This window comes from Tympanuchus pallidicinctus, unplaced genomic scaffold (assembly GCF_026119805.1).
Source record: "Tympanuchus pallidicinctus isolate F22 unplaced genomic scaffold, pur_lepc_1.0 scaffold24, whole genome shotgun sequence".
In the NCBI taxonomy this organism is placed as follows: domain Eukaryota; kingdom Metazoa; phylum Chordata; class Aves; order Galliformes; family Phasianidae; genus Tympanuchus; species Tympanuchus pallidicinctus.
This window is the reverse complement of record NW_026294741.1, coordinates 2,534,875-2,547,616: the sequence shown is the minus strand read 5'-3', so window position 1 is coordinate 2,547,616 and position 12,742 is coordinate 2,534,875. Positions and strand designations below refer to the sequence as shown.

The 12,742-nt window shown below is 39.6% G+C and overlaps 1 protein-coding gene across 2 annotated transcripts in view; it reads left to right on the top strand.

Annotated features, from left to right (window-relative positions):
- MED13 (mediator complex subunit 13) overlaps positions 1-12,742 on the top strand; it is a 48,937-nt gene that overhangs the window by 21,619 nt on the left and 14,576 nt on the right. The window contains exons 4-13 of one of the 2 annotated variants that reach the window (XM_052688659.1): positions 2,135-2,280; positions 2,729-2,779; positions 3,361-3,558; positions 4,455-4,649; positions 5,201-5,363; positions 5,662-5,772; positions 6,770-7,468; positions 11,117-11,333; positions 12,236-12,320; positions 12,570-12,691. In XM_052688659.1, coding sequence (XP_052544619.1) covers positions 2,135-2,280; positions 2,729-2,779; positions 3,361-3,558; positions 4,455-4,649; positions 5,201-5,363; positions 5,662-5,772; positions 6,770-7,468; positions 11,117-11,333; positions 12,236-12,320; positions 12,570-12,691 — 1,987 coding nt within the window. The remainder of the gene's footprint in view (positions 1-2,134; positions 2,281-2,728; positions 2,780-3,360; positions 3,559-4,454; positions 4,650-5,200; positions 5,364-5,661; positions 5,773-6,769; positions 7,469-11,116; positions 11,334-12,235; positions 12,321-12,569; positions 12,692-12,742) is intronic. The other variant, XM_052688660.1, reaches the window with a different exon arrangement.

The following is a 12,742-nucleotide window of genomic DNA, read 5'->3' as shown; positions in this document are numbered from 1 at the left end:
TCAGATAATAGTACAGATGTCTGCCCTTTATCTGTGTAGTAATGTAGAGCTAACTGGAGACATAGCTTAATCCCATTTAAAGTGTATTTAAAGAATATGTGCTTTTATTTTGAACTCTTCCTCATGTATGCTAAGCTTCTGAAGTGGTATCTGTCACTTGGGACCAACAACACTATCCACTATTTCAGTGTAAACCACCCAGTATTTTGAAAGTAGAATCCAATTGGACAAGATCAGTCTTCAACTGTTTGCATAAGGATTAAAGTTTAATGAGATTTCTATATAGGAATTCAGTGGTGGTTGATAACCGTGTGGATTGGCTTGAACTTGAAGTCATCAAGATGATGCTGAGCTCCAACACCACAGGATTTTGTCAACTATCTTTATTGGGATTCCTGGGCAGCTTTTCATGTGCAGGGAGTAGGTTGTCCTGAGCTGGATTACTGAAGCAATTATGTGAAGTAGTTGTCAATGAATAGTGATAACTCACTTGTATGTCTGGATCCTGGCTCTTTTTGTTCTTTAAAAATAAAAGAAATAAAATTGAAGAGCAGCTCAGCATACTGTCACAGGTTTGATGCACCTTGAAAATGGTCGTGGTGCAGTCAAGGCAAACTCCCATAGAGGTTTCTGTTGGTTCACTTCATGGCCTGCAGCTTTCAGTTACTGTAATAAAAAAAAACAAAACACCCTGTGCTTCAGTTGCTCTTCCTCCTCAACCAGTTTGTGGATTTTCTCATCCTTGAAGAGCTTTAGGTCCCTAAATTTAAGTTGTTGATAGTCAGAGTCATGTATTTTACACTACAGCAGTGGTCTTGTTGCAGTGCCCATCCTGGTGGCTGCTTGTGGATCAGAAAACCAATTTATCTCTGGTGACATAGATAGAACAGGCTGTGCCAGTTTCAGAAATATTTGTCCCCACACAGTTCAGTCTCTTACCATCTACCTCCTGCTGGAGGAAATGCCTTGGCAGTGACACTCGTGTATCTGGTAACCACGCCTGTGCAGGTTTTATTTTAATAGGGATACTTCAGTTCTCCTATGACCTGGGGACTTTTTTTGTTCAATCGACAGAATCTAGTTTTATTTTTGGGGCAAAAGGTGATGTTGCATTCATGCAGTCTTTTTAGGGTATGTTTGTGAAGTGTCTTTCTGTTTGACCTTGCAAAAACGCACTGCCATCTGCTATTTTGACTCGCTTCATTTAGTCTGTTTCCCTTGACCTGTATCTTTTCTTTTCCTGAGACTGAGCAGGTGCTTGATGCTGCCCTCCTTAAAGAGAAAGATTTATTTTCTGATCAGTAGTTTATGAAGGATTTTTTAAGCTTCTCCTTGACTTTCATCCTTCTATTGCTGAAATGTTGGCCGTAATCTGATGTCCTAGGTGAACAGCATCTTGCTTCTAACACCTGTCTTCCTATGAGCATCTATTGGTCTGTCACACACTTGATATAACTTATAGCTATAGAACTCAAATTGTCACATATATATATATATATATATATCAGAGATATATATATATATATGTAATCACACATACATATATGTGTGATTTTTTTCCAGATGTAACTGTATACTTAGATGCACTATTTCTGCAGTTTGCTCACTGGGTTCTGCTTTTCTTTCCTTCCAAATCTTTGCCTGAAGTTTAATTAAAATATATATAAATGTTAAAATATAATTTCTGCTGACTGAATCTGTGGCAAGAGGACTAGATACGACCTCATTAAAATTAATGAATGTTCAGAAATATGTTTGCAGCTTTTAAGTAAATACACTATACAAATATTGTCAGAGTTTACTTTTAATTGATTTGCAAAAAGCAGAGTTTAAATTTCTTCCAGAAATCAAAATATGAAGTCTCAATCTAAAGAGACTGAAGACTTAGCATCTCCTGTTTGATCAATCCTCCTGATTGATCTCTGGTTTTATCTTTAAACTGAAATACTTTGTAAGTACTTCAAGGAATGTGTATTTAGCATTTCCTTGTTATTCAGATAGAATGGATTATTTTTTTTTTGGTGCTAATTAAGTAAGACTTCTGGAATGACATTCTTTCAAATTAGCGAAAAAACTTATCAACCTATTGTTTTAAGATGCATATACTTAGGATTTGTCTTTTTCCTCTTCCCAGCGAGCACTTGTCCTGCTCATTCACCTTCTTCTTACACGGGGATAGTAATGTTTGCACCAGTGTGGAGATCAGTCAGCATCAACCTGTGTATCTGCTTAGTGAAGAACACCTCACCCTCGCCCAGCAGTCTAACAGCCCTTTTCAAGGTAGGTTTTCCTTATCTCTAATGTCTGCTGAAATAAATCAGTCCTTTGAGTTGTTCAGAGTGAGGATTTCTGATAGAGGCTGGGAGTGGGAGCAGGGATGTTACATGTTGTGTTCTACTCAAACATCTGCTGTATTGACATAGCTGGTTAAGTATTTGGTCTATCTCAGATCTTCTGCAGGTGGATGATTTCCATATTCCTCTTCTGGCATGTTGCCCAATAAAGTGATTTATGGCACAGTAAATTTCATTTCCAAGCGCTGTCCTATTGGTGACTGGAATATTTAGCTTTTTAAACAGTGTTTTCAACATGCTTTATAACCCCCACCTACCTTCCTCGACTCTTATTTTAGGAGTCCATTTCTGCCCTGACTTCAGTAATCTATTCACTCCCCTTCCCCCTTTTTATTTGGCTCTCCCTTGCCTGTAAATTCCTTTGGTTCCACCAGCAGATGCAGGCTATGCTCTCGAAGACAAAGGAGTGATGGGGCCTAAGTCTGGTTAGTGGGCTGTTTGATCATTCCCTGTGTTAGACACACTTATGTTGGCTACAGAAATCACTTCTCCTGCATGACCACGTGCTGCCCTTGTTTATTAATGCTCATTGTCCAAACTTGCTTTCTTTGAATGCAATTTAACAGCAGCTGTGCTTTCCTAATATGGACAAGACTAAACATGAAACAGATTACTTCCTTCTATACATGTGGCATTGTTGTTACAGTACCCAGCAGAACAAAAGGATGGGGAAACACCTTAACTCTGCCAGAATTTGAGATGGTCCTCTTTATCCCACCTGTGTATCGCAGAGTCTTTGCTGGTCAAGATCAAAACTTGATTGCTGCTTGTTTAAACAGATTAATTTGTAATTGTGGTAACTTGATTCTTACAGTACATGTACATTTAACTGCATACACATTGCCTACAACTTGTGCCATGTAGTAAAATGTGATCAGGTTGCATTCTGACTTGCCAGTGGTAAGTTGTTAATTTGGTGTGGCTGAAATAACACTAATGCTGTTTTAATGGGCAAGTGCAAATTTTGGTTAGATACAATCTAATTTATTTCTGTTTATCTTTTTAGTTATTCTAAGTCCCTTTGGATTAAATGGCACGCTCACAGGGCAGTCATTCAAGCTCTCTGATTCATCTACCAAAAAGCTTATTGGTGAATGGAAACAATTCTATCCTGTCACTTCGAACTTGAAGGAGGGGTCTGAGGAAAAACAAGAAGATATGGATTGGGAGGATGATTCTTTAGCTGCTGTTGAAGTCCTTGTTGGTATGTCCTCTCACTACCTTTTGATTACTGAAATTAACAGGTTAGGTTTGAAGTGGGGTCACGTTTGCATTCAGAGCTTTTGTTCTTCTGCAACTTTTTGTGACCATTTTGCTCTTCTAGTTTATTCTCAGGCCTGTCTAAAATGAATGGTTACTTAAATTGGGTTCTGCAGACCTGGTGGGTGAGGAGTTTCAGTTTGTGCCCTTCGAAGCGAAACAGTTGATTTTATATTATAAACAAAACAAAAAAAAAAAACCAAAATAAACAAACCACTGGACTATCACTGTTGGCATCTGAGATGCATCAAAAGCACGTTGTGCTGTTTCAGAATCTGTGCAAATTCAAACAGAACAGACATGCCTTTCAGGGATTTCTTCAAAACCACAATCCTAAAGAACTTAATGTACTCAAGCACTGCATTTATCTGCTGCTGTTCCTAAAGTGTAAGCTCCTGGGACACAGTAGTTTGTTTGTCTGCGGTGGGCTATTGACCTTTGATTTGCCAACAAATGTAATCATTTCTCTGTAATATGTGCTAAAAGCTTGTATTGCAGTGGTAACTGAAGACTGTTATGTTGATGGGGATAGGAATCTTGTCAGTTTTATATTATACTTAAAAAAATGTTGTCTTCAGTTTTCTTTATAAATGAAAAAAAAGATGAACACAAGTAGTTGGATGCATGTGACAGGGCTGTGTCTGGCTATACAAAATAAACCTTTTTTATTCACTCACCTAAATCTTCCATATAATAAAGCAAAGCATAAAGCAGTGATGATAGACTGTGCAAGGTTGGTAAATTTAAGAGCAACTGGTAAGGTGATCCTTTGTTAGCTATTTTAAATGTAAGTTGTTGGTGAACAGCTGTAAAATAGGCCTGCTTTCTTTTCCTTCTTAGCTGGTGTGCGAATGGTGTATCCAGCGTGCTTCGTCCTGGTTCCCCAAACAGACATCCCTGCTCCCAGCACTGCTGGGACATCTCACTGTTCAACTACTTGCTTGGGTGTCCACCAAGTGCCTGCTTCCACACGAGATCCTGCCATGTCCTCAGTCACTCTGACTCCTCCAACATCCCCCGAGGAAGTTCAAACAGGTACAGTGCAACTCGCTTCGTGTGGACGTTTCTTTAGATCAAGCTCTTGTACCTGATGCTGTGTAGTCTATTACTTTCCTCCTCTGTGTGTGTGGTGTGTATCCAAGCATTTTGGAGCAGTTTTATAAGCATTGTTGTGCAGCTCAGAAATTGGCAAGATGGCATTCAGCCTTTTCACAGTCCTCGGCCTTTTCTTTGTAGTTGAGATTCCAATAGGCTGCGTGTGAACAGTAAATGTTAAGTCAAAGCAGGTAAGACTTAGCAGTAGTTTCAGACAGCTTTATAAATAGTGTGGCTTTTTTTTGTTTGTTTCTTTTGAGAAGAGGGCTGTGTGAGCAGTTTGTGGTGGGGGGTTGTGGGTTTGGGTTTTTGTCTTTTTTTTAATTTTTCTTGCTTTTCTTGCTATACTTAAACTTTCTGTCTGTTTTGATTGCCTATAATTGAGGAAGATGCTTATTTTACCTGATGTTCCAGAGCTGGTTGAATTGAATAGTGGTTGTGAGCATATCACTTCATTGCCTAAAACTCTTTCCTTTGTGACTGCTTTTCAGTTGATGCTCAGTCTGCCCAGAAATGGGTGAAGTTTTCTTCAGTTTCTGATGGATTTATCTCTGACAGTACTAGCCATCATGGTGGCAAAATACCTAGAAAACTGGCCAATCAGGTGGTGGACAGAGTTTGGCAAGAATGCAATATGAATAGAACTCAGAACAAGTATGTACTCTCCCTGTGTGATACAGAGGGAAATGTGATATTTTGTGTGTGTTGTAGAAAGTAGCTCTGGTAAATATGCTGTGTCTGCTAGTAGAATGTGTTTTTCTTCTTGTTATAACACATTTTAAAGGAGTTAATTTGTTCCTAGCTAGTGGATTGCTTATCTCTCAAGTTTAATGTGTCCGTAAATGGTTATTTATAATTTCTTTGCTGAATCCTGAGTCTCAAAACTGTTCTTGAGGCTTGACAGAGGGTAATATGTGCTGATCTCAAATATCTCTCCCATACTGAATCATAGGCGGAAATATTCTGCTACATCAAACAGCTTGTGTGATGAGGAGACAGCTGACAAGGTAGCATCCTGGGATTTTGTTGAAGCCACACAGAGGACGAATTGCAATTGTTCAAGGTATGGTACTCGGCAGACTCACAGCTTATTTCACCAAAGTTTCACTCTTGTAGAATGTTCAGGTGACTGAAGTGTTGCATAGGCTCAAAACTGTTCTGATTTAAATTGTTACCGTTATTACCTTGCAAATTGAGTATTAGAATACTCAGAATTCATGTCTGGAGGGTGTAGTGTGTTGAAAGAAATGCATTTTTCTCCTTTACTGAAATATGTTTTAGCTTTCTGGTTTCAATGTGAGCTGTGTATTTTGTGACTTTACTAATGGAAGAGTGGCAGAGAGTACCCGGGCCCTGCAGTTCAGTAGCATAATCCTACGTGCTTAATTCTAGGCTTTGTTGTTTTGTGTCACTCATTCTGTTAGATCATCCTGGAAGTTGGTCTCTTGAACTGGAAGTTGAAATGCTTAATCTCAAGTGCATTTATACTGGGGGAGGGGGGCTGGGGGGGGAGAAAAAACAATTTATCTGCATTAATGCAGTGGAGGCATGAAACCTTTCTCAGGGGTAAATAGCTACAAAAGGTGCAAAATATTTTGTAGCTTTTGTGGGACTGACGGCTTGACTTCTAACTCCTTAACACAGGGGCTTGCATAACACTGTTGGTTGAATCCAAGAAGTCACTTGCTAGTTCTTAGCTTTTTTCTATTGATTTAGCAGTGTTGGTGGAAGTTAAAAGCAACGTTTTGTTCATGTAACTATCTATTTCTGTTAGTGGAAGATGATATTTTAGAACTACCTTTGAGGATTGTGTGCACATTGGGCTCATAGGACAGCTTTTCCCATTTTTTAAGTTGATATTCTGAGATATTGCAGTGATACTCGAGTCATTCAAATTAAGCTATGGTCAGAGGCAGCTTCATTTCAAAATGGTATCGGTTTTAGATTTCTATAATCACATTTTTAATGACTTAGAAGCCAATTCTCACCTAGTGAAAAAGCCATGATAGGCACATTTGAAAGATTAACGTGAAGTCTTTTCCCCTGTGTTAATTCTGCAGGCACAAAAATCTCAAACCAAGGAATTCAGGTCAACAGGGGCAGGCACCACCTGTGGGCCAGCAACAGCAAGCAGCTCCAAAGCACAAGACAAATGAGAAGCAAGACAAAGGGGATAAACCACAAAAACGCCCTTTGACTCCTTTTCATCATCGTGTATCTATCAGTGATGATGTTGCCATGGAGGCAGACTCAGCAAGTCAGAGGCTTGTGATGACTGCACCAGACAGTCAAGTGAGATTTTCAAATATCCGAACTAATGATGTAGCAAAGACTCCTCAGATGCATAATGCTGAGATGCATAATGCTGAAATGGCAAATTCACCTCAGCCACCACCACTTAGTCCTCACCCATGTGATGTAGTTGATGAAGGGGTAACTAAAGCTCCTTCTACTCCTCAGAGTCAACATTTCTACCAGATGCCAACGCCAGATCCCTTGGTTCCTGCAAAAGCAATGGAAGACAGACTCGATGGCTTGTCTCAGCCTTTTCCAGCTCAATTCCCTGAAGTTATAGAGCCTACAATGTATGTTGGTACTGCAGTGAATTTGGAGGAAGATGAAGCTGATACTACTTGGAAGTATTACAAAGTTCCAAAGAAAAAGGATATGGAATTCTTACCACCTCAGCTTCCAAATGATAAGTTGAGAGATGATCCAGTAATACCTGCTGGACAGGAGAACATAACATCAGTTACAGAGTAAGTAATACTTAGTTACTGTACTAATGTGAGAAAGAGAGAAAGTGAAAGGCCAAAGGCAGTGGTTTCTCCCAGTAAACAAACTTGACACTAAAGCATCATGTTGCTCTCATCAGCTTGAGCAGCATTGCTGAATGAGCCTTGTTCTCAGTGCTGTCTGTCCATAAGGATGTAACACTTGTGAGATGTGGGCACAAAGCACAGTCAAATATGTAGTAAGACTTTCCAGCTTTTCCTCGTTAGAACTCTGAATTAGCAGATGATAATGAATATTATGTTTCTGCTCAAAGATTAATCTGTAGCCAAATTGAGACTCACGGTCCCAAACAGTTCTGCTCTTGTCTTTATTCTTTAATTTTGAAAGCTGGTTATTTAAATGACTGAGAACAGTGGAGAAGCTAATCTGCTTTCCTGGAAGACATTAACTCTAATATGGATGACAACAACTTTCTAATACCAGAAATTTCTCAGGAGTATGTAACATATATAACATTCTATGATTCTATATAACATGTTCTTGCTGTGACGTGGGTTTGTTGTTTAGCAGGTTTAAGGGCTTCAGGTTATCATTCAAATGGAACAAGTAACCAATGTTGTCTGCTCTTACTGTTTTGGGCCTCAGATCAGATGGAAAACCCCCATTCATGAAATGAACCGTGTTTAAATTGAGAGTCATGCTGGTTCCGTCTTAAAACCACAGGCCTGAAGCTACAGGAAATGTGTCTGGGATCTTTGAATTCTTCTTATTTTTGCTTAAGCTGATGTTGTGGTGGTTTATTGTCTAAGTGTTGATAAACTGTGAAGTTTAGAGGCAGTTGAGGAAAAACAACAATAGAGTTTTTAGTGTTAAAGCTTGTATTGATTCCATCAAAGCAGGGGTGTAGCTGTGTGAGTTTTGTTTTGCTGCAGAATGAATCAACGTGGTTTTTCTCTCCCAGTTAAAGCAAAAAAAAAAAAAAAACAAACCAAAAAAACCCCTAAAACAACCACTGACAACAATTTAAAAACAAACAAAAGCCAACAGCAACAACAAAAAACAGCTTTGCAGAACCCCCCCCAAGCCTCTTGCCTCTGTGTTGCCTCCTTTGCTGTCAAACTGCTTAAGAAATTCTCTCGCCATCCCTCTTACCTCAGTTCCTGGTGAAGACGTAGTTTGAAGTGGGAATGCTGCAGGATAGGGGTGGCGATGGGAAGCAACAGGTGCTGATAGGGCTGTGAATAGTTGTGTAAACTGTACTGATGCAGTCGTAGGCGCGGAGGTGACAAACTTTGGTTTAGGAGTCTGATCTGTGGCCAAAAAAATTCGTTGCGAGTGCACCAAGAATTGCCTCTGCCAACTCAATTGCCGTTGATTATTTTGATCCAGAATTGCGTTTTTGTTCAGGTGAAAGGAGAATCTCAGCGTGACCGATACCAAATTGAGTTCCCTTCCACCCCCAGGACACAGTGTGCTTAATTTGTGATAGAGCTGAAGCAGCTCCTTGCGAGGCTGAAAATTGATGTGGTGGTTCTGTTTCACTGCTGGCAGTGGAAAGCAACAGAGAGCAGTCGTGCTGCATTTGCTGCATAGGAAAGCTGTGAGAAGAGATACGTTTGCTGTAGCTGTTGGTCTGTTGTCATACACGTGTTCTAAGCCGTATCTTCTAACTGTTAAGAATTTACATTAGCTAGGTTTATTTTTATTTTTTTTTTTTTCAGCTTTTTCAAGATGTGAATTTATAGGATTTTAGCATTTTTCACCCCTGAATTAATTCCAGCCAGCCAAAGACATGCTTAACTTATTTTCCTTTTTCTGTTCAAGAAATGAACAGAAAACTACAGACCTTGCATGGTCTGTAGTTTAACAATTTATTAAGTGTGTGTGTGTGTGTGTGTGTGTGTGTGTGTGTGTGTGTATTTTCTCTTGGAGTATTTTACCATTAATTTCTTTTCCTCTGCTCGTCAGAAAATACTGGAAGCTGCTGCTCACTTTTGCTGTGTACTTTTCTTGGTGTTGAATTCCTTGTTCCTAGAAAGCTGTCTTCCATCTCTTCCTTCTGTGGGATTTATAGAAGATGAAATTCTCAGCTCTGAGTGCTACTCCATACATAAATGCCAATGGTTCTTGACATGAAGCCACGCTCACAGCACTGTTGGCTGGGGGTAATGGCGATGTTAAAGATTTTACTGGGGCTGTTGCCACGACCAGCATAGATGGATTTGATGTTGTTGGCTGTGAGATGTTTCTTTGGAAAGCTTATTTCTAGGAAGGCTTGACAGAGCAAAACTGCCACTGTGTCCTTTTGCAAACTACTTAAGTTGACAGGGATATACAAGGCAGTGAGGAAATTCTTCAGGAATAACTGTGTATCTTTCTATACAAAATCTCAAGGTCTACGGGTTTGAATTGTTCTGTAACACTTTTCTTGCTTTCTGGTCTCCTCAAGGAGAAATGTAAGCCTTATTCTGATCTCCAGATAGTATCTAGACAGTCAAAACCAAGCCCTGCTAACTGTGAGGGGCATTAGTTTCCTATGGGGTAGCATTTCCTTCTAACTAGTGGCTTAAGCAAGTGAAGAATAGATGGGCTGGAACCTGTGTTTGGACTCAAAGTACCTGTAATCTTCATTCTTGGAAAATGCCTTTTGATTTCATGTGTGAAATCCCTGTGAATACTTGTTACTGGCTGTTCTGTGTCAGTTTGGGATGAAGAGGGTCTTTGAGCAAGAAGAAATTGTACAGCTGTGATGGTGTGACACTGCCTTGTTGAGGAAATATCTTCCTCCCATGGTACCTCCTGTGCACTGTGATATATAAAGTAGAAGATAGAGAGGCATATCTGTAGCTAATATTCATAACGTGGCTTTATATTTCCCAAATTCTTTTTGCTTGTGCAGTATTACATTGGTGAAACCAATAAATGTTGCAAAAACTTAATTTGTATACGTATCAACTCCTTTTTTGGCTCCAAGAATGACAAAAAGAAAAATGCTGACAGTGAGAAATCTGTTTCTTAGTAAATTAGATATTGGTGTGCTGTGACCTTCATGTGGTATTTATAGGAGTGACATAAGTGACCACTAAACGTAGCAGCATTTGTTATTTCTTGGGATTTTTGGATAGCCTGCCTTAGTTTCCAACAAACCAACTGACATGCATTGTTTGTTGGTTAGGCACAGCCAGGTGTTACTGGAAAGGCTGACATACTGTCTTTCTATGTGGAATTAAATGCTTGGGAATTAAATTCTTAAAATACGGAGAACTTGAGCCACTTCTTTCTGACCATTTGTTTAGATGTGGATGGGAAATGGCAATAAGTAATTTTCTAACCTGGTGAGTTTCCTTCAGTGGCAATGGACTGTTTAATCCATTCGTACTTCATAATAAGTGACAGCTATAGCCTGGGATGAATTACTAATCTTTATCTGGGTTGACAATGCTTGAGGAGAGCTGGTCAGAATGAGTCACAGTGCTGGAGCTGACACGTGTATGGAGGATGAATTACATGACTAATGATTTTGTCTTTTTCCCAAAAAGTTTTTTGAAGCTGGAGTGGAAGGGAAGAAAGGGGGAAGGAAAGATGAAGTTGTTTTTGTAAGGGGCTGCATGATAGCAACATTATTTGCACATTAGTGATAAATAATATCTTGTCCTTTTTCGTCTGCACAGATTAATGGTGCAATGTAGGAAGCCTTTAAAGGTTTCGGATGAACTGGTGCAGCAGTATCAGAGTAAAAACCAGTACCTAGCAGCAGTAGTGTCAGAAGCTGACCAGGAACCTGAAATTGATCCTTATGCCTTCGTTGAAGGTGACGTGGAGTTCTTATTTCCTGACAGCAAAAAAGACCGACAGAACATCGAGAGGGAAACTGGGAAGAAACACAAGGTAAGGGAATGAGAGTGCGAATCGGAGACTGAAAAAATTGCTTTAGTCACTAAATACAGTTTTAATCCTTCTCCTATGTGTTAAGAAGTACATTTAAATACATGCATTCAAGAAGAAGTAACCAATGAAAGCAAGCAGCGCTCCCTCAATGGCTGCACACTGCTGGTGCTGTTGCACTGGGGCTGATGGCTTGTGCTAGGAGAACACAGCTGAATCCCAACACAGATGTGCTTATCTAGAAATGGGTGATAGCAGGTGCTTGTGCAAGAGGTTAAAACCAAGGCAAATGCTTTGTCTGTGTGTGGAAAGGTTGAGGGTAGCTGGGGTGAGCTCTGAACAGTTGCCTGGGAAGTGGATTACACTTTTTTTTTTGTATTTTAGCTAATGCTGACTTGGTAATGCTGTATTTAAAGCAGAAGGACCACCTACATCCCTACACCTCCAGAAAGGGAGAAAATACAGCTGTGCTGGGAGGTTGCATATGAAATAAGTTCACTTATTAGGACAATTTCTTTATCGTATGCTCTCCTGGTATCGAGTTTCATTTATAATTACCAGTATAATTAATTTATAGTGTTTAATATAATGTGCTTTTTTCAGTGAGGTGTTGTACCAAGAATCCTCGGCTTGCTTTTTAAATTTAAAGTGTTTATCCCCAAGACAAAAGCTACAATTTATTTCTTATCTTTGCTCTCCCTCTGTGTGTTGATAGCATTGTGTGTTGCAGACTTCCTTTTCCCTGAGCAGGTACTGCTAACCAGAGCCCCAGGCTACACCTTACTGGGCTAGAAGGCTAATGAGAACCTGATCCTTCTGATACATGCAAGAATTCCCATAGGGAGATGAAGTGTCCTTCACCCAAACTGATTTTAAGCAAACTTTCCTACATTTTTCTTTAATAGGCTGAGGATGGTACGTCTGGTGTTACAGTTCTGTCCCATGAAGGAGAGGATGCTATGTCTTTGTTTAGTCCTTCTGTCAAACAAGGTAAAGAGGCTTTTTTTTTTTTCTTCTTGTAATTGGTTCAGAATCTGTTCAGTAACATACTTTACTTGTTGAACCTTGCAGATAAAAGATGGCTATAAAATCCAAACGTAATGAAGTTGTAGGGATCTCACTTCTGTTCTCAGTATCACTCGAGTATCTTACACGTTTTTCTTTTTGGCTGTCAGAATAGTAATTGAAATGTGGTTTAGTTTTGTTTATCACCAGTGTTTCTGTAATCATTCCTTATAGATGCCCAACGTATTGCTGCTCATGCTCGCACTGCATCAACCAGCCTGATCCATGAAACAGACCTGGTGGTCTCTTACACTGACCTTGACAATCTCTTCAATTCTGATGAGGATGAGCTAACAGTAAGTGATGTGCAAAAGTAATGGCAGCTGCTAGACAAAAAGCTGTAAGGA